The sequence below is a fragment of the Odocoileus virginianus genome, chromosome 14, assembly GCF_023699985.2.
Source record: "Odocoileus virginianus isolate 20LAN1187 ecotype Illinois chromosome 14, Ovbor_1.2, whole genome shotgun sequence".
Classification (NCBI taxonomy): Eukaryota; Metazoa; Chordata; class Mammalia; order Artiodactyla; family Cervidae; genus Odocoileus; species Odocoileus virginianus.
This window is the reverse complement of record NC_069687.1, coordinates 12,685,704-12,707,947: the sequence shown is the minus strand read 5'-3', so window position 1 is coordinate 12,707,947 and position 22,244 is coordinate 12,685,704. Positions and strand designations below refer to the sequence as shown.

At 40.8% G+C, this 22,244-nt stretch overlaps 1 protein-coding gene across 1 annotated transcript in view; it reads left to right on the top strand.

Moving 5' to 3' along the window:
- Positions 1-15,095, top strand: part of LOC110127667 (uncharacterized) — a 31,791-nt gene extending 16,696 nt beyond the window's left edge. The window contains exon 5 of the mRNA XM_070476408.1: positions 14,545-15,095. Within this exon, the coding sequence (XP_070332509.1) occupies positions 14,545-14,643 (99 nt within the window). The 3' untranslated portion in view covers positions 14,644-15,095. The remainder of the gene's footprint in view (positions 1-14,544) is intronic.
- Positions 15,096-22,244: the final 7,149 nt, after the last annotated feature.

Sequence of the window (22,244 nt, the reverse complement as noted above, 5' to 3'; positions counted from 1 at the left end):
AGGAGGTGAAAACTGAAAACAGAGATCGTGAGGGGAAAAATAACAAAGGCAAAGAAAGAGGTGAAGCAACGTGTTATAATGTGTTACCAGGCTGGCTACTAAACTTCAGAAAAACGAAAACAGGCTGGTCAATGCGTGGCACACTGGACTCTTCCAGAAGGACTGCAAGAAAGAATCCCATCTTGGACTATTCCATGGTAGGAAGATGCTACTTGCCTGAGTCCCTGCCCCAGCCCCCATCCCCTATTTCCTATTAGTCAAGGTTCACCCCCATGGAAAGCTAACTCACCACATTACTGGCTGGTGTCATCAAGCCTTTCAGTGCATGCAGGAGGGCTAGATTCCATTCTGTGTGATGGTGCATTTCATCCAAGCCCAGAAGTTAGGGAGGGACACAGCATGTGAGACACCAGGCCTGGGCCTTTTAGTCAAACCAGCTAGCCTTACAACTGCAGCAAAAGTGGTGGTGCTGCCTCGGAGTCAGAAGCAAAGAGTCAGCTGAAACAGTCAGAGATGTCTGATGCGGTGATTGACATTTGTAGAAGATTCAGAACTACAACTATACTGTTCTACCTAAGTACAGAGGTAGCTATCCTAAACTTGCACTTCCTGAATGGACCACAACCCTGAAGGTCGTTGAGAAAGTGCATTTTGATAGTCATGGAAAAAACTGTTGTTCTGCAATTGCTAAGTCATGTCTGCCTCTTTGCGACCCCATGAACTGCAGCATGCCAGGCTTCCCTGTCCTTCACTGTCTCCCGGAGTTTGCTCAAACTCATGGCCATTGAGTCTGTGATGCATTGTAAATGAACTATATTAAAAATATTACACCAGGGCTTCCCTGGTGGCTCAAATGATAAAGAATCTGCCGGCAATCCGGGAGACCTGGGTTCGATCCCTAGGTTGAGAAGATGCCCTAGAGGAGAGACTGACAACCCACTCCAGTATTCTTTGCCTGGAGAATCCCCATGGACAGAGGAGACCGGCGGGCTACATCATGGGGTTGAAAAGAGTCAGACACAACTGAGTGACTAAGCACAATGAAAATATTTAATAACCAAATAGTATAATTCATCCAATTTGAACAGAGGAGTCTTAGCCTTTAACAAATGTTATGTTGGATATCCTCCATATCCAACTGTTAATACTGGTTACTACACTGTATCCTTCAGATTTGTTTAAAAACCCAATGGAGTAAATTATACTATAGTTTATTTTTCTCATGAAATGTAAAATTTATCAGATGGCTGTGAAAAAGTGTGAGAACTCAAGATATATTCAGAATGGCAGTCAAATTGAGAGCTGTCTTATCTTGTCCAGGTAATTTTTAATTGAAGTGACATTGGAAAATACCTTGGGAGATGACATGGCTTATGCTTATTACAAGGCCACTATGCTTTTGCTATTTTAAAGAACAAAAATATATGAGCTCTACTACTTGACGCTCTATAATAAGAAATGTCATGATTGCCTACCATAGTCTTAAATACTGAACTGTGGAATATCTTCATTGCTGTTGAATCTTTTGAGTTTTCAAATTTACTTATTCCTGTTGTATTCATTGTTAGAGTCAAGGTTTATCACGTGACTTTTCATGCACAAGTGTGTGTTTGTGTCTGTTTTGTATTTAGGGAGTAGAATGGTTATTTCAGATGGCTTATGGAAGAGCAGGCATGCTCAGCAGACAATATTAAAACTCCCAAAGGATTGAAAAATAGATACATAAGTTGTCAGCTCCAAAACAAGCTGGAGCCATCGGCAGAACAAACAGGGCTAGCCAGGCAGGTGTGGCCGCGGTAGCAGCATGCCCAGAGGCATCAGCAGCTGTAAAACATTATCTGCAAATTCCGTGAACCAGAGGCAGAGAGTTAAGACGATGGTTCTGATGGCCAGAAGTCACACAAAACTCTGAGATCCACACAAAGTGTATCACATCTGCTCAATTAGAAATTTGTTCTTCTACTGATAACCCAAGCACCCATGCGAAGAGAGAGCCAGTTCACTGGAGAAGAACCTGACGTTGGGAAAGACTGATGGCAAAAGAAGGGGGTGGCAGAGGAGGAGGTGGTTAGATGGCATCACCAACTCAGTGGACATGAATCTGAGCAAACTCCGGGAGATGGTGAAGGACAGGGGAGCCTGGCATGCCGCAGTCCGTGGGGTCACAAAGAGTTGGATATGACTTAGCGACTGAACAACAACAAGCACCCAGGATCTCCAAATATCAGTCTACAGCCCCATCTTCCCTACCAAGTTCCAGACCATATATTCCACCTCAAAATTCTACCTCAAAATCATCATGCCTCAAACTGTATCTATCACAAGTCTCACCATTGCTTCATATTTCCTATCTTTGTTGATGATATTGCAATGCATTTGTTCTCTTTAAGTTATCCATTAAATTCATCCTTTCAAATGTGTTTTTTGTTTTTTGTTTTTTTTTCCAAATAAACTAGTTTATTTTTTTTTAATTTTTTTTTAAATTTTTTTTCCATTTATTTTTATTAGTTGGAGGCTAATTACTTTACAACATTGCAGTGGTTTTTGTTATACATTGAAATGAATTAGCCATGGATTTACATGTATTCCCCATCCCGGTCCCCCCTCCCACCTCCCTCTCCACCCGATCCCTCTGGGTCTTCCCAGTGCACCAGGCCCGAGCACTTGTCTCATGCATCCAACCTGGGCTGGTGATCTGTTTCACTATAGATAATATACATGTTTTGATGCTGTTCTCTTGAAACATCCCACCTTCGCCTTCTCCCACAGAGTCCACAAGTCTGTTCTATACATCTGAGTCTCTTTTTCTGTTTTACATATAGGGTTATCGTTACCATCTTTCTAAATTCCATATATATATGTTAGTATACTGTAATGGTCTTTATCTTCAAATGTGTTTTTTGGTGATATGCACTGGGGACATAACAGTAAACACAGCAAAGTCCCTTCCCTTATGAATCTTGTTTGTGTTGGTGAAATGGACTGTAGCTAAAATATGCAGGTGTGAGGGTATGTATGTGTTTGTGTATGTGAGGGTGTGTATGTGTTTGTGTGTGTGAGAGAGAGAGAGTGAGTAGCCTTTCTGGGAAACAAACAAAGCAAGTAGAGAGACAGTGAATGATAAAATATGCTATTTTATATAAGTTATCAGGAAAGTCCCAGTATTACTAAATTCTTGTCTCTTCTTTGCCTCCTATGTCCAACTGGTCATTAAGCCGAGTCATTGATTTCCCTGTCTCTGCTGTCTCTCCTCTGTCTCATTCCATTTTCTGTGCTTCCATCCCAGTCATTCTTTGAAAACTCAGATGACTATTTGCATTCACTATTATTGATGTGAAAGTCACAGTTTCATCCATCCTAGCTTCCAAACCATAACTTCTATCACTCTTCAGTTACCAGTGGGAAATAATTTCTCCATCTATATGGTTCCAAATGTCACCAGGTATAAAACAGCTTTATCAATATTTGTTTTCCATTAATCTCTTCATTATAATATGATCTCCTTCTGGTAAAGAGTGTACCATAGTTCTTTGTGTCTCCACACCTGACATGGTTCCCAGCCCAGAGTTAGTAACAAGCATATATTTGTTTGGTTCATTTGAAGTACAAAAAATATTAAATTTTCTTATTCTTTCAATAGAAGCTAGTTCTGGCAGAATTTCAGAGTGTCTAGTTGTTACCTGACTATCCAAGTCTTTATAATTGTGGTCCTTGGTGACATCCCAACAGAATGATATTATCTACTACACCAGATGATAGGAAATTTTGTTCTCCAGGTGTCATAATAATTCCTAGTGAGTCCTTCCCAGAATTTAGCTCTGTGAATTCCAGGTGAGCTTTTGTTCACCTACTCTGAAATGTCTGACAAATGAGTGGAGGTTGACAGAGTCCCTGTTTTCATAAGGCTCTCATCTTTCTGACATTATGTAGGGCAGGCTAATGACTGGAGTCATAACTTAACTGAGAAGACTCCTATGTGAAGATTTTTGTTGTGGACTGTGACTTGTCCGTAACCCAGTAATGAACAATGGTTAAAGAAATAAACCAAAAGCAAAAACACCAAACCAAAATAAGACAAAAACTCTTGCTTTACTGTAATTCTGATGAAACCGACAGAGAAAAGTTCAAAGTCAATTCTAATCATTCAGATAGCATCCTCAAAAGATGGAAAATTAACTAAAGTTGCAGTTTACTATCTTCTAAAGATCATAATGACATCAAAAATAAAACTCAGGTCTTCTGACTCCCTCTAAATATTTATTTTTAATATAAATTTACATAGGAATTATTTGGATAGCATATAAAAAGTACTTTACATGACCCAGTTATGACTTTAAGAAACTAGGGGGAAACATATTGAAAGCTACATAAATTAAGGATGAATTTCAGATGTTTGTAAATTAAACTATTAAATCTCACTTCTGTTCAAAAAATAAGCATTGAAACATAAGTATTAATAAATATCATTTACCCTTATGAACAAATTAAATTTTGAATGCTTGAATGATTCTTCAATTATATTGATAAGAATTAATGATTTTTAGCAGAAGGAAGAACATTTTGTTAACTGAAGCATATAATGGAAAACTGTCAATGTAGTGAAGATATATTTTTAGCTCAGGGTTATAAAAGAAGGTATTTTTTTCAACTCAGGGTAGGTATTGGATAAATGCTGTATTTGAAACTTTTTAAAATTAAATTTTATTTTGTTGATGTATAGTCGATTTATAACATTTTTTAAATTTCTGCTATGTAGCAAATGATTCAGATATTATATAATTAAGTTATATATATATTATTCTTTTTCATTATAGATTAAAAGATATAGAATATGTTTCATTTATATACCATATATTGTATATTTATATATGTGTCATATATATATAAACAATGAAAAAGAATATGGTTGTCTATACTGTAAATACTTGTTGTTTATCTATTTTATATATGATAGTTTGTATCTGCTAAACCCACACTCTTAATTTATCCCTCTCCCATCCACTTTCCCCTTTGGTAACCATAGGTTTGTTTGCTATGTTGGTAAGTTCATTTCTGTTTTGTAAATAAGTTCATTTGTATCATATTTTAGATTCCACATATAAGTGACATCATATATTTGTCTAAAGAGTCTCTTGATGAAAGTGAAAGAGGAGAGTGAAAAAGTTGGCTTAAAGCTCAATGTTCAGAAAACTAAGATCATGGTATCCGGTCCCATCCCTTCATGGCAAATAGATGGAGAAACAATGGAAACAGTGGCAGACTTTATTTTTTGGGACTCCAAAATCACTGCAGATGGTGACAGTAGCCATGAAATTAAAATATGCTTACTCCTTGGAAGAAAAGTTATTACCAGCTGAGACAGCATATTAAAAAAAAGAGACACCAGTTTGCCGACAAAGGTCCATCTAATCAAAGCTATGGTTTTTCCAGTAGTCATGTATAGATGTGAGAATTAGGCCATAAAGAAAGCTGAGTGCCAAAGAATGAGGCTTTTGAACTGTGGTGTTGGAGAAGACTCTTGAGAGTCCTTTGGACTGCAAGGAGATCAAACCAGTCAGTCTTAGAGGAAATCAACCCTGAATATTCACTGGAGGGACTAATGCTGAAACTGAAGCTCCAATACTTCGGCCACCTCATGAGAAGAGCCAACTCACTGGAAAAGACCCTGATCCTGGGAAAGATTGAAGGCAGGAGGAGAAGGGGATGACAGAGGATGAGATGGTTGGATAGCATCACCGACTCAATGGACATTAGGTTGAGTAAATTCCAGGAGTTGGTGATGGACAGGGAGGCCTGGTGTGCTGCAGTCCACGGGGTCACAAAGAGTCGGACACGACTGAGTGACAGAACTGAACTGACTGATATTTGTCTTTATTTGTTGGGCTTGCTCACTTAATACAATAATCTCTATGTCCATTGATATTGCTACAAATGGCACTGTTTTTCTTTTTTATGGCTGAGTACTATTCCATTGTATTTTCTTTTTCCATTCATCTTTATATGTTCTTCTGTTGGTGGACACTTAGGTTGCTTCCATGTCTTGGTTATTGTAAATAGTGCTGCTGTGAACATTGGGGTGCATTTATCTTTTCAAATTAGAGTTTTCATCTTTTCCAGATATATGCCCAAGAGTGGGATTACTGAATCATATGGTAATTAAATTTTTTAGCTTTTAGAGGAACCCCCATACTGATTTCCATAGTGTCGGCACCAATTTACATTCCCACCAACAGTGTAGAAGGGTTCCCTTTTCTCCATACCCTCTCCAGCAATTATTATTTGTAGACTTCTAAAATGATGGCTAATTCTGATTGGTATGAGGTGATATCTCATTGTAGTTTTGATTTCCACTTATCTAATAATTAGTGATGTTAAACATCTTTTAATGTGCCTGTTGGCCATCTATGTCTTCTTTGCAGAATTGTTTTTTTAGATTTTCTGCCAATTTTTTGATTGGGTTGTTTTTGTTGCTGTTGTTGTTATTGAGTTGTATAGCTGCTTGTATATTTTAGAAATTAATTGCTTGTTGGTTGCATTGTTTGCAAATATTTTCTCCCAGTCCATAGGTTCTCTTTTTGAACTTTTTATAGTTTCCTTTGTTGTGCAAAAGCTTATAAGTTTGATTAGGTCCCATTTGTTTAATTTTGCTTTTATTTCTATTGGCTTGGGAGACTGATCTAAGAAAACATTTCTACAATTTATGTCAGAAAATGTTTGCCTACATTCTCTTCTAGGAGTGTTAATATGCCATGTCTTAAGTCTTGGAATTTTATTACATTCTATTAACAAACCCTTTGACTGCAAAGAATATAATCAATCTGATTTTGTTGTTGACCATCTGGTGATGTCCATGTGTAGAGTCTTCTCTTGTGTTGTTGGAAGAGGGTGTTTGCTATGACCAGTGCGTTCTCTTGGCAAAACTCTATTAGCCTTTGCCCTGCTTCATTCCGTACTCCAAGGCCAAAGTTGCTTGTTACTCCAGGTGTTTCTTGGCTTCCTACTTTTGCATTCCAATCCCCTATAATGAAAAGGACATCTTTTTGGGGTTTTAGTTCTAAAAGGTCTTGTAGGTCTTCATAGAACTGTTCAACTTCAGCTTCTTCAGCATTACTGGTTGGGGCATAGGCTTGGATTACAGTGATATTGAATGGTTTGCCTTGGAAATGAACAGAGATCATTCTGTCAATTTTGAGATTGCATCCAAGTACTGCATTTCAGACTCTTTTGTTGACTATGATGGCTACTCCATTTCTTCTAAGGGATTCCTGCCCACAGTAGTAGATATAATGGTCATCTAAGTTAAATTCACCCATTCCAGTCCATTTTAGTTTGCTGATTCCTAGAATGTCGACATTCACCCTTGCCATCTCCTGTTTGACCACTTCCAATTTGCCTTGATTCATGGACCTAACATTCCAGGTTCCTATGCAATATTGCTCTTTACAGCATCGGACCTTGCTTCTATCACCAGTCCCATCCACAACTGGGCATTGTTTTTGCTTTGGCTCCATCCTTTCATTCTTTCTGGAGTTATTTCTCCACTGATCTCCAGTAGCATATTGGGCACCTACCGACCTGGGGAGTTTCTCTTTCAGTATCCTATCATTTTGCTTTCTCATACTGTTCATGGGGTTCTCAAGGCAAGAATACTGAAGTGGTTTGCCATTCCCTTCTCCAGTGGACCACATTCTGTCAGACCTCTCCACCATGACCGACTGTCTTGGGTGGCCCCACACAGTATGGCTTAGTTTCATTGAGTTAGACAAGGCTGTGGTCCTGTGATCAAGTTGGCTAGTTTTCTGTGATTATGGTTTTAGTGTGTCTGCCCTCTGATGCCCTCTGGCAACACCTACTGTGGCTCAGATCATGAACTCTTTATTGCCAAATTCAGACTTAAACTGAAGAGAGTAGGGATAACCACTAGACCATTCAGGTATGACCTAAATCAAATCCCTTATGACTATACAGTGGAAGTGAGAAATGGATTTAAGGGACTAGATCTGATTGACAGAGAGCCTGATGAACTATGGACGGAGGTTCGTGACATTGTACATGAGACAGGGATCAAGACCATCCCCATGGAAAAGAAATGCAAAAAGACAAAATGGTTGTCTGAGGAGGCCTTACAAATAGCTGTGAAATGAAGAGAAGCTAAAAGCAAAGGAGAGAAGGAAAGATATTCCCATTTGAATGCAGAGTTCCAAAGTATAGCCAGGAGAGATAAGAAAGCCTTCCTCAGTGATCAATGCAAAGAAATAGAGGAAAACAACAGAATGGGAAAGACTAGAGAGCTCTTCAAGAAAATTAGAGATACTAAGGGAACATTTCATGCAAAAATGGGCTCAATCAAGGACAGAAATGGTATGGACCTAACAGAAGCAGAAGATATTAAAAAGAGGTGGCAAGAATACACAGAAGAACTGTACAAAAAAGATCTTCACAACCCAGATAATCACAACGGTGTGATCACTCACCTAGAGCCAGACATTCTGAAATGTGAAGTCAAGTGGGCCTTAGAAAGCATCACTACGAACAAAGCTAGTGGATGTGATGGAATTCCAGTTGAGTTATTTCAAATCCTGAAAGATGATGCTGTGAAAGTTCTGCACACAATATGCCAGCAAATTTGGAAAACTCAGCAGTGGCCACAGGACTGGAAAAGGTCAGTTTTCATTCCAATCCCTAAGAAAGGCAATCCCAAAGAATGGGATTGCATAATTGCACTCATCTCACACGTTACTAAAGTAATGCTCAAAATTCTCCAAGCCAGGCTTCAGCAATATGTGAACCGGGAACTTCCAGGTGCTCAAGCTGGTTTTAGAAAAGGCAGAGGAACCAGAGATCAAATTGCCAATATCCGCTGGATCATGGAAAAAACAAGAGAGTTCCAGAAAAACATCTATTTCTGCTTTATTGACTACGCCAAAGACTTCGACTGTGTGGATCACAATAAACTGTGGAACATTCTGAAGGAGATGGGAATACCAGACCACCTGACCTGCATCTTGAGAAACCTGTATGCAGGTCAGGAAGCAACAGTTAGAACTGGACATGGAACAACAGACTGGTTTCAAATAGGAAAAGGAGTACTTCAAGGCTGTGTATTGTCACCCTGCTTATTTAACTTATATGCAGAGAACATCATGAGAAACACTGGGCTGGAAGAAGCACAAGCTGGAATCAAGATTGCCGGGAGAAATATCAGTAACCTCAGATATGCAGATGACACCACCCTTATGGCAGAAAGTGAAGAGGAACTAAAGAGCCTCTTGATGAAAGTGAAAGAGGAGAGTGAAAAAGTTGACTTAAAGCTCAACATTCAGAAAACTAAGATCATGGCATCTGGTCCCATCATTTGATAGGAAATAGATGGGGAGACAGTGGAAACAGTGTCAGACTTTATTTTTTGGGGCTCCAAAACCACTACAGATGGTGATTGCAGCCATGAAATTAAAAGATGCTTACTCCTTGGAAGGAAAGTTATGACCAACCTAGATAGCTTACTAAAAAGCAGAGACAATACTTTGCCAACAAAGGTCTGTCTGGTCAAGGCTATGGTTTTTCCAGTGGTCATGTATGGATGTGAGAGTTGGACTGTGAAGAAAGCTGAGCACCAAAAAACTGATGCTTTTGAACTGTGGTGTTGGAGAAGACTCTTGAGAGTACTTGGACTGCAAGGAGATCCAACGAGTCCATCCTAAAGGAGATCAGTCCTGGGTGTTCATTGGAAGGATGGATGCTGAAGCTGAAACTCCAATACTTTGGCCACCTCATGCAAACAGTTGACTCATTGGAAAAGACCCTGATGCTGGGAGGGATTGGGGGCAGGAGGAGAAGTGGACGACAGAGGAGGAGATGGCTGGATGGCATCACCGACTCGATGGACATGAGTTTGAGTAAACTCCAGGAGTTTGTGATGGACAGGGAGGCCTGGTGTGCTGTGATTCATGGGGTCGCAAAGAGTCGGACACGATTGAGCGACTGAACTGAACTGAACAAACCCTTGAGAATTGCTGAGGGAAAGATTGGGGGAGAATCAGAAAGATCACTGTGTTGAAAATAGTCATTTACACTATCAAGAAAGTGAAAAGGCAACCCATAGTATGAGAGGAAATATTTCCAAATGATGTATTTGACAAGGTATTTGAATCCAGGATATATTTAAAACAATTTTTCGTCTCAACATAAAAAGAAAAACCACCCAACTTAAAAAAAAAAAAACATGCAAAAATTCAAATGGCCATTTCTCCAAAGAAGATGACAAATGTCCAATAAGTACATGAAAAGATGTTCAGTGTCATAAATCTTTACAGAAATGCAAGTCAACCACAATGAGATACAATTTCGCATCAATTAGGTGACTAAAATTAAAAACAGACAATAACAATTGTTGATAAGGATGTGGAACATCTGGAATACTCATACACTGCTGAGTGGGAATGTAAAACAGAGCAACTACATTGAAGAAGCACTTGACAAAATATTTAAAAGATCATATAACCCAGCAAGTCCATCCCTAGGTATATTTGCAAGAGAACTGAAAATATATATCCACACAAAAGAGCTTGTACATAGATGTTCACAGGAGCATAACTAAAGAGGAGAAATAAATGTTCATTAATTGATTAATAGAATGTGGTATATTCATAACAATAGATTATTGTTTGTCAATAAAAGTAATGAAGTATTGATGCATACACAACATGGAGAGTCCTCAAAAACAGTATGCTATGTGAAAAGTCAATTACAAATGGCCACATATTATATAATTCCATTTTTCAAAAATTTCAGGATATGCAAATCTTAGAGACAAGATGTAAATTCCTGGTTTCCAGAGGCTTAAGAGAGGGGTTTTCTGAGGGTTATTTGGCAGTAATACAAACATTCTAAAATTAGATAGTGGTGATAATTCTACAACTTTGTGACTACACTAAAATCTACTGAATTACACACTTTGTATGTGAAATTTGCCTTAAATAACGACAAAGCTATAATTTTAAAAATAGTCCTTACAATGTTTAAAAAAGGAAAAAAATTATAAATAAAATTATTGATAGTATTGTCATTGGTAGTAGAATCCCAGAAGAAAATATATATCAAAATTGGTGAAGCCCATCCTCTGACCTGGCTTGCCTGGTCGCTCAGCGGCAAAGAATCTGCCTGCCAGTGCAGGAGACAAGGGTTCAGACCTTGGATGGGGAAGATCCCACTGAGAAGGAAATGGAAACCCACTCCAGGATTCTTGCCTGGAGAATCCCATGGACAGAGGAGCCTTGCAGGATACAGTCCATGGGATCACAAAGAGTCAGACACAACTTAGTGACTAAAACCAACAGCAATCCTCTGACCTATTCGCCTCATGATGTATAGGTTCAGCACCGGGGACAGCTCCCTATGTGTGCCATCTTTTCAAAGGTAGCTTACAAAAGGCTACCAAAATCCTGTAAAAGTTTCCTAACAGTGACATTTCTCCTCTGCTTTTCTTCTTTTCAAAACTGCCATATATTATGGCAGTTATGCTTGCCTTTATTTTTACATCTTTGTGAGCAATTGACTAGAATACCAAGGATCAGCTACTTCATGAATCCACTTAGCAAAATATATTGATTGTTATGTGCCAGGCACTCACTCAACATGAGATCTTAGACAAGTCACTTGCCTCTGTTAACTTCTTCTTATCTAACACTTGTGAATAATTACACATGCATGACATACTAAGACAATTTTTGAAATAAATCATATGACTTGTTTTCAGGAAAGGTGTTTTTATTACTGAATGAATTGTCTTTCCAAGGAAACTGCATCACTCTGAGCAGTCACACACAGGAGCCCCTGTCATTCTGAGAAGCTGGGAGATGGCTCTTGAGTACAAATATTTTCAAAAGCAAAGTCTTCCCATTTACATTCCATGATGATTCTTAACCCCTTTTTCTTCGGTTATAAGCCCATCAGCAAGACAGCTATTCTCCTGTGGTGACAGAATTTCATCGGTGTTCTCTTCCTTAGTGGCTTCCCACCTGCCTCTACTCTTCTTTGAGGTTTGATTTAAACATGTTGTGTCATTTCATATCACCCAGCAACATTTATTATACTTATACCATCTTTTTTCCAAATGTATTAATGTGGTTTCTTTTTGGTGTTCCTTTAGAGCCTTTATAAAAAAAAAAAAACCCAACCCATAATAATTAATATATGTTGTTGTTCAGTTGCCAAGTCATGTCTGACTCTTCCCAATCAAATGGACTGCAGCACAGCAGGCTTCCCTGTCCTTCACCATCTCCCAGAGCTTGCCCAAGTTTATGTCCATTGCATCGGTGATGCTATCCAACCATCTCATCCTCTGTCATCCCCTTCTCCTCCTGCCTTCAATCTTTCCCAGGATCAGGGTCTTTTCCAGTGAGTTGGCTCTTCTCATGAGGTGGCCAAAGTATTGGAGCTTCAGTTTCAGCATTAGTCCCTCCAATGAATATTCAGGGTTGATTTCCTTTAAGACTGACTGGTTTGATCTCCTTGCAGTCCAAAGGACTCTCAAGAGTCTTCTCCAACACCACAGTTCAAAAGCCTCATTCTTTGGCACTCAGCTTTCTTTATGGCCCAACTCTCACATCCATACATGACTACTGGAAAAACCATAGCTTTGATTAGATGGGCCTTTGTTGGCAAAGTGATGTCTCTGTTTTTTTAATATGCTGTCTAGGTTGGTCATAGCTTTTCTTCCAAGGAGCAAGCATGGCTTGCTCAGTGGCTACAGCAAGCATGGCTTGCTCATGGCTACAGTCACCATCTGCAGTGATTTTTGAGCTCAAGAAAAGAAAGTCTATCACAGTTTCCATTGTTTCTCCATCTATTTGCCAGGAAGTGATGAGATCAGATGCCATGATCTTAGTTTTCTGAATGTTGAGTTTTAAGCCATCTTTTTCACTCTCCTCTTTCACTTTCATCAAGAGGCTCTTCAGTTCCTCTTTGCTTTCTGACATAAGGGTGGTATCATCTGCATATCTGAGGTTATTGATATTTCTCTTGGCAGTCTTGATTCCAGCTTGTGCCTCATCTAGCCAATTATGTTGAATGTTATGTATACTCCCATTTCCCTTATAACAGTATAATTCCATTTCCCCTTCCATTCTTTGTGCTGTCATTGTTATACATTTCATTTTTGCATAAGCTATGAACCCAATGTGTTTGTTATTTTTGCTTTATATAGTTAATTACTCTCAGAAGAAATTCTAAAATGAAAAATACTTTTGCATTTACCCACATATTTTCCATTTCTTGTACTTCTCATTCCTTTATACAGGTCCAAGTTCCCATCTGGTTTTATTTTTCTTCTATCTAAAGAATGTTCTTTAACATTACTTACACAGTGGTGCTAAACGGTAAAGACTCTCAGCTTTTGTTTGTCTTAGTAAGTCTTTACTTCACCTTAAGGTGAAATTTTTAAAGAAGATGCTTGCTGGATACAGAAGTCTATGTTGACAGTATATTTTTTACTCTACAATTTAAAGATGGTGAACTGTAGTCTTCTCCTTTGTATCATTTATGGAATCTGCTCTCATTCTTACCTTTTTCCCTGTACATTATGTGCCTTTTTCCTCTGGCTGATTTTAAGATTTTTCTCTATCACTGTGTTTTTAAATTAAATTTGTCAGTTTTTCAGCCATTATTTCTTCATATATCATTTTGTCTCCCTCTCCTGCCAACAGACAGTTTTCTGGGACTCTAATTAACATGTAATGAACCACTTGATACTATTCCCAGATAATTGAAACCTTATGTATCTGTTTATGTTTCAGATTGTGTTGTTTGTATTGCTACATCTTCAAGTTCACTGATCTTTTCTTTTCCCACGGCTGAGCTGCAGTTAGTCCCATCCAGTGTATTTTTCCACTTCAGATATCTTTTCATTATTAGAAGTTCCATTTTGTTCTTTATGTCTTCACCATCTCTCCTGACTATATTCCTATTATTTAAAGATCCTTAAACATGTTGAGCACATTTGTAATAGCTATTTCAAAGTCTTTGCACCCTAATTACACCATCTCTGTCATTGCTGGGTCTTTTTCTATTGATTCCTTTTCTTTTTCTGGTTATGGGGTCTTATTTCCTGATTTTTGGCATGTCTAGTAATTTTTTTGGATGTTGAACATTGGGTTGTTAAGTCATTGAGCATCTCTGCTCCCCTATCCTCCTTTAAAAAAATGTTGGTTTTATCCTGAAAGGTTATATAGTTATATAGGTGTAACCTCTGGGTCTCCTGAATAGTCACTTTGGATGCTGGGTGTCTTGAAGGCATAATCTGAAAGATCCATAGCTTGACCTTGATCTGAAAATCCTTGGTAAGAGATTCATAAAATCCTCTCTCTGAGACCAAAGAGTTTCTATGAGGGGATATGGAATTGAGTTTGCCTGCAGTTGCATGGAGGGACCAAATGTGTGGCTGGCTGATGAGAAACAGAATGCTCCTGTAAAGACAAGCGGCTGTCAGATAATAGATCATTAATCACAAAGTCATTAATTCAGTGATACTTGATTCTCTGTGTACAGGACTTGACAGGCTTCCTGCCTGCCACATGGATGATGCTCAACTCCCTGCTGAGCTCCCTGTTAGGATACCACGGCGCTGAAGACCGCATCTTCTCATGATCATCAGCCTACAAATAGCAACTCTGAGGCACTGGCACGCTTGTTGAAGCAGCTATCCCTCATCACATGTCTTTGCTTATATTCCTGACATTTATAGAAGTTATTACATGGTTTTATGATGAGAGATTCCTTTCCAGGTCATATTTGAAGAAGCTTATCTTGTTTCACTCATTTGAAAATGCTTTTAGTTACAATTTTTCATCACTGTCCTTTGTTCAGCACAATAGCTGTCTTTGAAAATCTCATCATCTGGGGATGATTTAAGAGGAAAGTAAGGGAGATGGCTTGGAACTATTTCAAATCATGTCACCGTATGTATTTACTTCTTCCTGAGCTGGGTAAATAACTATGGGTTTAGCACCAACAGTATTTGTCTTATAAGATGCTTGCTTCTTCCCACTTGGATATTCAACTTGGTGTCTGAGGTTATTAAAATGAAGCTTTAAGTCTGACTACTCTTGTTATTGTGATTTTTACAGCATTCAACACATTTACCCATTCCGTTAGGTCTTGCCAATCATTAGCTTATAGAAACTATTTCCTCTTCTCTCTCTCTGTTTTAAGCCCAACTTACCTTGGTTTAGTTGTTTTGTTAACCTATGAAATGTAGGTAAGTTTAATGCCTCCAGCACAGATTGGTCCAGAAATAGATTTAGTGGATATTCACTTACTATGCCAAGCTATCTTTTCTGATATTCACCATGAGGCTCTTCAAAGATTTCCCATTGTTGTTATTTACTTAATGTCTAGGAAGCCACAAATGTGATCTGACCAATGAGAACAACCAGCAGGTTTACCCTGCTGCAGTCCTGGGTTCTCTGCTCTGTCCCCTGGCTCCAGGCTGTATCTTAACAAATATCCTGTAGAAGCAATAAGAAGTGGGAGCGGGGGTTAGGGGAGAACTTCCCTGGAGGCCTAGTGGTTAAGAATCCTCCTGCCAATGCAGGGGACATGGGTTCGATCCCTGGTCTGGGGAGATCCCACATGTTGAGGAAACTGAGCCCTGGTGCTGCAGCTACTGAGCCCCCATTCCACAACGACTGAGCTCATGTGCTGCAACCACTGAAGCCTGTGGGCTCCAGAGCCAGTGCTCCGGACATGAAAAGCACCGCAGTGAGAAGCCTGTGTGCTCCCCAACTAGAGGAAGCCCGTATGCAACAACAAAGAGCCTGTGCACTGCAACGGAGACCCGGTCAACCAGAAATAACAAATTATTTAAAAAAAAAGAAGCATAGGGAAAACAATATCTCATTACAGTAAACATTAACCTGTTTACTGTTAGGAATTCTCTGCATGAGGTGCCAGGCAATCAGAGTTGACCTTGGTGCTTAAGCGTAAGTGTGCAGGAGCCAATTTCCACTGCCGGTAAGAATTTACTATCCAGGGCACAAAGAGAACAACAAATTAAGGAAGTCATCATGGAACCTGGAGGAAGCAGACAATGTCAAATTCACCCTTTACAGCATGGAATTCAAGTACCGGAGCCAGAGTACTTTACAGAGCTAGCCAAAGGTTCAGCTGAAAACGCACGTAGGTGAGGTTTAGAGGACAAAGAAGAGGCATAAATCTCGTTCCATCAGAATGCTACAGAAAAGCTCAGGAGCCTTCAGGTCACGTTTCTAAAGCAGCACACGTGTGTCTTCTCAGCTCTTTATCTAGACAGATCAATGGCGACAAACCTGCACAGGAAGGGATTACTCTGGACACCTGTAACTTTTTTCCCTATCTTCCCTCCAACCACTGAGAAAACCGCCTCATGAGGCCAACCTTGTATGATTGTCACCCTAGTCTTTGATACCACCACATTTGTCTTTATTCTCCGAAGAGCTCATTAAAATTTCTATTAGTGAGATGCTAATTGGTTACCAGCCTTAATTACCAGGTGATCTGAATGTGCACCTAAGCTGTGAAAAACTCCACGTGCATTTAATGGTTTGAGGCATGCCCTGGTCACACCAAATTCCCAGAAAACGTCAGATCTATGCTGCAGGCACCCAGGCCCCCTATCCAGGTCACAGATGATCGGCTAGAGCCGTGCACGTGGTTCACCGGCCATTGCTGGTTGAGCCAATCAGATTCTACTTCTCAGGCTTTTTTAACTCGTGAGCTAAGATGCAGCTTCCTTCGGTGGCGGAAGCAGCCTTGTGTGCCCAAAGGATGGACAGCGGGAGACAGAGGTGAGAAGGGAAAGAGAATCACTTACAGAGTGAGGCGGGCAATCTGGAGCGACGAGACCATCTCTCCGTGATTCATGAGAGATGCAGCTGGAAACTCTAATTCTTGGCTCTCAGGCCCCAGCCGCCTTCCAGGAGGATTGGCCGTACTTCCTGCCCTGTTGGTCTGTGGGATTCTTATCAAGCTGACTTAAGTGGTTTTCTGTTTTTACCACCAAATGGCTGGAACAGAACCCAGAATATTTTAAGAAACATATTTTTTGCATTTCTGGCAAGACTGACTCTCAGGCAGTATTTCATATTAATCATAAAACAGCAACTGAAGCTCATAAACATGTGTCATTCACACTAAAACCCCACACAGAATTGGAGTTCACGGATGCGCTCACATCTCTTCCTTATTACAGACATTGAGCCTGTGCCCTCATTAGCCCGCCATCCACCGGGCCTGTGAAGGCCGAGCACAGCGTGTCTTTTCAGATGCATGAAGACCCTCAGTAACCAAGGCACAAAATGGATATGTCTGGTGGAGAAGAGACCTTATAAGCCATCTGATGCTTAAGAACTCTCTCCTATCCCATTTGCCACCAGAAGTTATCTGCTCTGTGCTGGTGATAAACTTCCAGGCCTTCATTTTTCCTGATTTCAGCCATGCACGCCGAGGGGTGCATCCTTCAGCTTCTGACTTGGATGAATACCTGAGCTGGGCTCCAGCGTACCTGCCGCGGCTTTGTGGATTCAGGCTGCTATGCCCTTGGGCCGTTTGCCACACCAGCCCCACCCTTCCCCGATGCCTCCTACCTGGGACCTGCCTGGCGACTCTGCTGAGCCCGGGCTGGGGTCAGGCCTCTTCCACAGGAGAGGGAACATGGAATGTGTGTTCTCCGGACATCTTAAGGTTCTGTTCGCTCTTAGGAGTTCGTTACCCCAATAAATAATGTTCTTTCATGAGCCATATTTGTTTAAGAACCTGTTTCTCAGTGAACTAGATGTCATTGGTTAATTTTAACCTCACTGTAGATAAAATGTTAGCCATACTTGATCTGACCTCTTATGTCTGTTGTGGCCATTTCATAGGTCACTGACTTGATGCATATGTTGGGGTATCACTAGCTTCAGGAAGCTTCTCTCCCCAGGACTCCATCTAAAAACTTGGTCTCTTCAAGTTTTGGATCAATAAAAAAAGAAGGAAGGAAATCATCACACTATGAGATTCTTTGCTTCTTTAAGAAGGTCAACAGCTGCACATGGCTTTCATTATCAACTAGTGACTTGGAATTTATTTGCTATTAGTGTGAGCACTGGTCAAGTCACGGTGATGTAAGACCCACACTCCTTCCCACAGGAACTTGAAATCCAGAAAAGAGATAAATGTGAAGATTCTTGTTAAGCATAAAGAACTGAAATCAAAAGGAGGTTCTTGCTGATTTCTGCTGAGAGAACATAGAAACCTATGGAAGCCTTCTCAAAAAGCAGCAAATGTAGCTGGGACTGTCTGATGATTGATCCAAGGAGTTCTGCCAAGCAGAGGGTCATGCCTCAGAAGAGAGACCCCAGCCCCCGCGCACCTCTTCAGTCAGGCATCCTGAGCAAGGCACACACTGGACAACTCCACACAGTGGCCTTGGTTGGCCCAAGAGCAAAACAAAACAAAAGCAGTGCCCTCTCATTCTGGCAAAACCCCAAACTCCCAGAGAAATAACATCGGGATATGTTGAATCTTGCCTGACACTCATGTTTCAGTATGCGCTATAGACCAGGGCCACATTTGCAAACTCTTTCTGCTTGTCTGCAAGAAAGTGTACACGAACTGAGAGTAAGTGTTCAGAAACTCATCGCAATCTGACCTCAGTGCAACATTTTACTTTTACAAAAGTGCCCATCTGCCAAGAATTGGACATTCAAAAAACGGGTCCATCACCACACTCACCACAGATAGCTTTACAAGCACTGCTCTGCCACAATGTTCAAAGGGAAAAGGGCACTTTACGTCCTGCTTTAAAGAGAGAATCATGCGACATTTCCTCTTCCTGTTCAGTGCATGGAGGGTCTTCAGCGTGCTTGCATGAAGCCAGGGACTCAGGAGGGACAACCAAAAACGCAACTAATAACACAACTGGTCTCACAAGCAGACTGAAGTGTCCACTCTTACCCCGTGAAATATACACCAGGTGGGAAAATTTCTCATTTACTGTTTTATGACTAATGTATTAAACCTAGGTCAAATATACACCAGTGCTGACCTTTTCCTTTAATCATGCTTAATTACACCTAAGGCTAGCTCCTGATGAGAGAGAAAACACATATTTATCTTTTTTATTTAGTTGTAAGACATGAATATTTTATAACATTTTCACCAAGTATCACCTCATCTCTGTTTTTTTTTATTTATAGTGTGATACAGTGTGTGTGCTCAGTCATGTCAAACTCTTGTGATCCCATGGACTGTAGTCCGCCAGGCTCCTCTGTCCAAGGGATTTTCCAGGCAAGAATACATGGAGTGGGTTGCCATTTCCTCCTCCAGAGGATCTTCAGAGTAAGTCATAAATGTGTCTCCTTAGATTCACACACTGAAAGTTCCAGAATATTTGTGCAGCTTTGTAGGTTTCCACTCCCGTTGTCAGTTTGCACCAACTCCTTCTCATCACCGAGCCCCGGGGCCCTTCCCACAAAGCTGGTCCAACAGAGAGGCCAGCACCCAAAGGAAGTCCGTGGACATGCTGAGAGGTGGACACAAGCTGAGACTAGCAGGTACATGAGGAGGTTCCCCAGTTGTTTCCTAGATTCTGTCTTTGGAGATGATGGTGATAACAGAACATGGGGCCAGCGAAGTCTCAAGCTTCCAGGTTTGTCCATGTAGACGTGTTGATGTATGCTAAAAAGCAATGGAGTCAAGCTGTGTGCTGTCCATGAAGCCCTCTAGCGTTACTGGTTCGACCTTCACTCCACCTTTCCAAATTCAAGGGTGAGCAAAACAGAACAGTTGTTGGGGAATGTTTAACAGTAGGATTCCTGTGTGCTATTTCCTATCTCTCTTGAGCCCTCTGTTCCTTATGAGTTCCTGTCAGGAGAAAGAGTGGCAAGCCACTCCCAGGACTGAGATCTTAGAGATGGGATGCTTGCATAGGATTTCCTTCATTAGCTTTTCCATTTGGTGAAAGGGATTACTTACAACCCTCTTTTGCTATGAATCGCCTTTTGGCCTTATGGCCTCTATTGCTCCTTGTTTCCTTGGTAACTTGTAAAGTCTGGTCTTTTGATCTTTATCTGAAGCTACCTTGTAATATGGTATATATACTCACACAGAATTCAATAAAGCACTCTTGTTCCATCAGAGACTTGGGTCCCCATGTCCTTCTTTTTCTCTTTCTGGCTGATTCCCTGGAATGCGGAGGCCAGCTGTGTAACCCAGGGAATATTAGCCTCTTTCCTTCTTTCACTTCCTTATTGTCAACTCAGGACCACCAGGTTCCGGTCCATTAAAGGACCTCAACAAACAGTAAAATGCAATACTGATAGTTTTAACTACCAACCTGTATTTGGTTCTGTCTAGATGTTCCATCTGAGGTTTTATAAGTTAGAAGCAAGAAATATTCTTTGCTTACAAAAAGGCTATTTCAGTGGAGACAATATTGCTGTACTTCAGGAATGCCTCTTAGAACACATCCCATGTTTAAAGAAGCTGTTGTTGCTGTTTAGCCTCTAAGTCATGTCTGACTCTTCTGTGACCCCATGGACTGTAGGCTCCTCCGTCCATGGGATTTCCCAGGCAAGAATACTGCAGCGTTGCCATTTCCTTCTCCAGGGGCCCTTCCTGACCCAGGGATCAAACCCGTCCGGCATTTTTAAATGGTGCTAATTTATATGTAGTTCCTTCTAATTAGTTTGTTACATTCATCATACATTGGAATTAAAAACAAAAACACACAATACCTCGTCCCCTAAAACCTTCTATTTTGATGTTTTCCCCAAATGCAGCAACTACTGAAGAGTCTTATTTTTTACTTTCATTATTATCATATTTAAATGTTTTCCACAATTTGGTCTTGCCCCTCTATTTAAAGAATTCTTTTCCCACCCTGCCCCTTCCCCCAGCACGGTTAAGGATAAGCATCATGGGTTGATAACACGGAAAGACTTATAAGCTGCCCGTGCCGTGCTAAGTTGCTTCAGTCCTGTCAGACTCTGTGTGACCCCGTGGACTGTAGCCCGCCAGGCTCCTCTCCATGGGATTGTCCAGACAAGAATACTAGAGTGGGTTGTCATGCCCTCCTCCAGGGGTTCCTCCCAACCCAGGGATCAAACCCAGGTCTCCTGCATTGCAGGCAGATTCTTTTACCGACTGATACACCAGGGAAGCCCAGGGATTATGAAAAACCATAGATGCAGGCAAGGGCTGTAGAGATTAAGAAAGGCTGTAGAGATCCTGCTTTGTGAGGCTCTCAAGGTATCACAAAGCCCCTGGGTCTGAGCTGGATACTCTTCAGCTCTTCACCCAGAGAACAAAATGTCAGCAAGCCCAACACTGGCTTATGTGGTGCATGCAGGAGAGTGTCCCCATTACAGAAGAATCTAAACGTTGGTTTCATAGACTGCAGCATTTAACATACCTCCTTTTCATTTACAGTAAACATATGGAAACATGAGAAAACATTAGCATCAAACATATTTATAAGTAAGTCATTCTTAGAAGGGGTTTGTAACTTTGAAATAGTATCCCATTAGCCACGGTTTTAAAAGTTACTTTCTAAAAAAAAAAGTTACTATGTATTTGCCAAAATACAAAACAGGACTAGCAAAGTACCTCCAAAATCAAGACTGCCAAAATAAACTGGAAAAGTATTTCCAAAATAGAGACGACCAGAAGCTAGTGAGCCTGAATATGTTAGCTGTCTACGGTTGCTGTAACACGAACCGCAAACTTAGCAACTTAAGCAACACGTTTATCTAGGTTAGAGGCCTGACACGGGTCCCACAGGGCTAAAATCAAAGTGTTGGCAGGGCCTCCTTGCTGCCTGAGGCTCTAGGGGAGAAAGTGTTCTCTGGCCTTTTCCAGCTTCCAGAGGCCGCCCACGGTCGTTGGCTTGTGGCTCCCTCATGTAACTGCAGTAACATCCTCCTTGTAGCTGCTGCAATGACCAAAACCAGCTGCCTCGCCTCTGTCTCTCTTACTGTTCGCCGCTCCCTCCCATCTCCCCCTGACTGATCCTCTCCCAAGTCCCCTCTTCTACTTTAAAGACACTTGTGACTATGCTGGGCCCACCTGTAGAACACAGACCACTCTCTCTATTTCAAAGTTAGTGGATTAGTACCTTAGTTCCACCTGCAACCTTATTCTCCTTTGCTGTTTAACCCAACCTATTCACAGGTTCCGGGGATTAGAATACAGATACTGGGGCGGGGGTGGGCATGATTTCTACCTACACA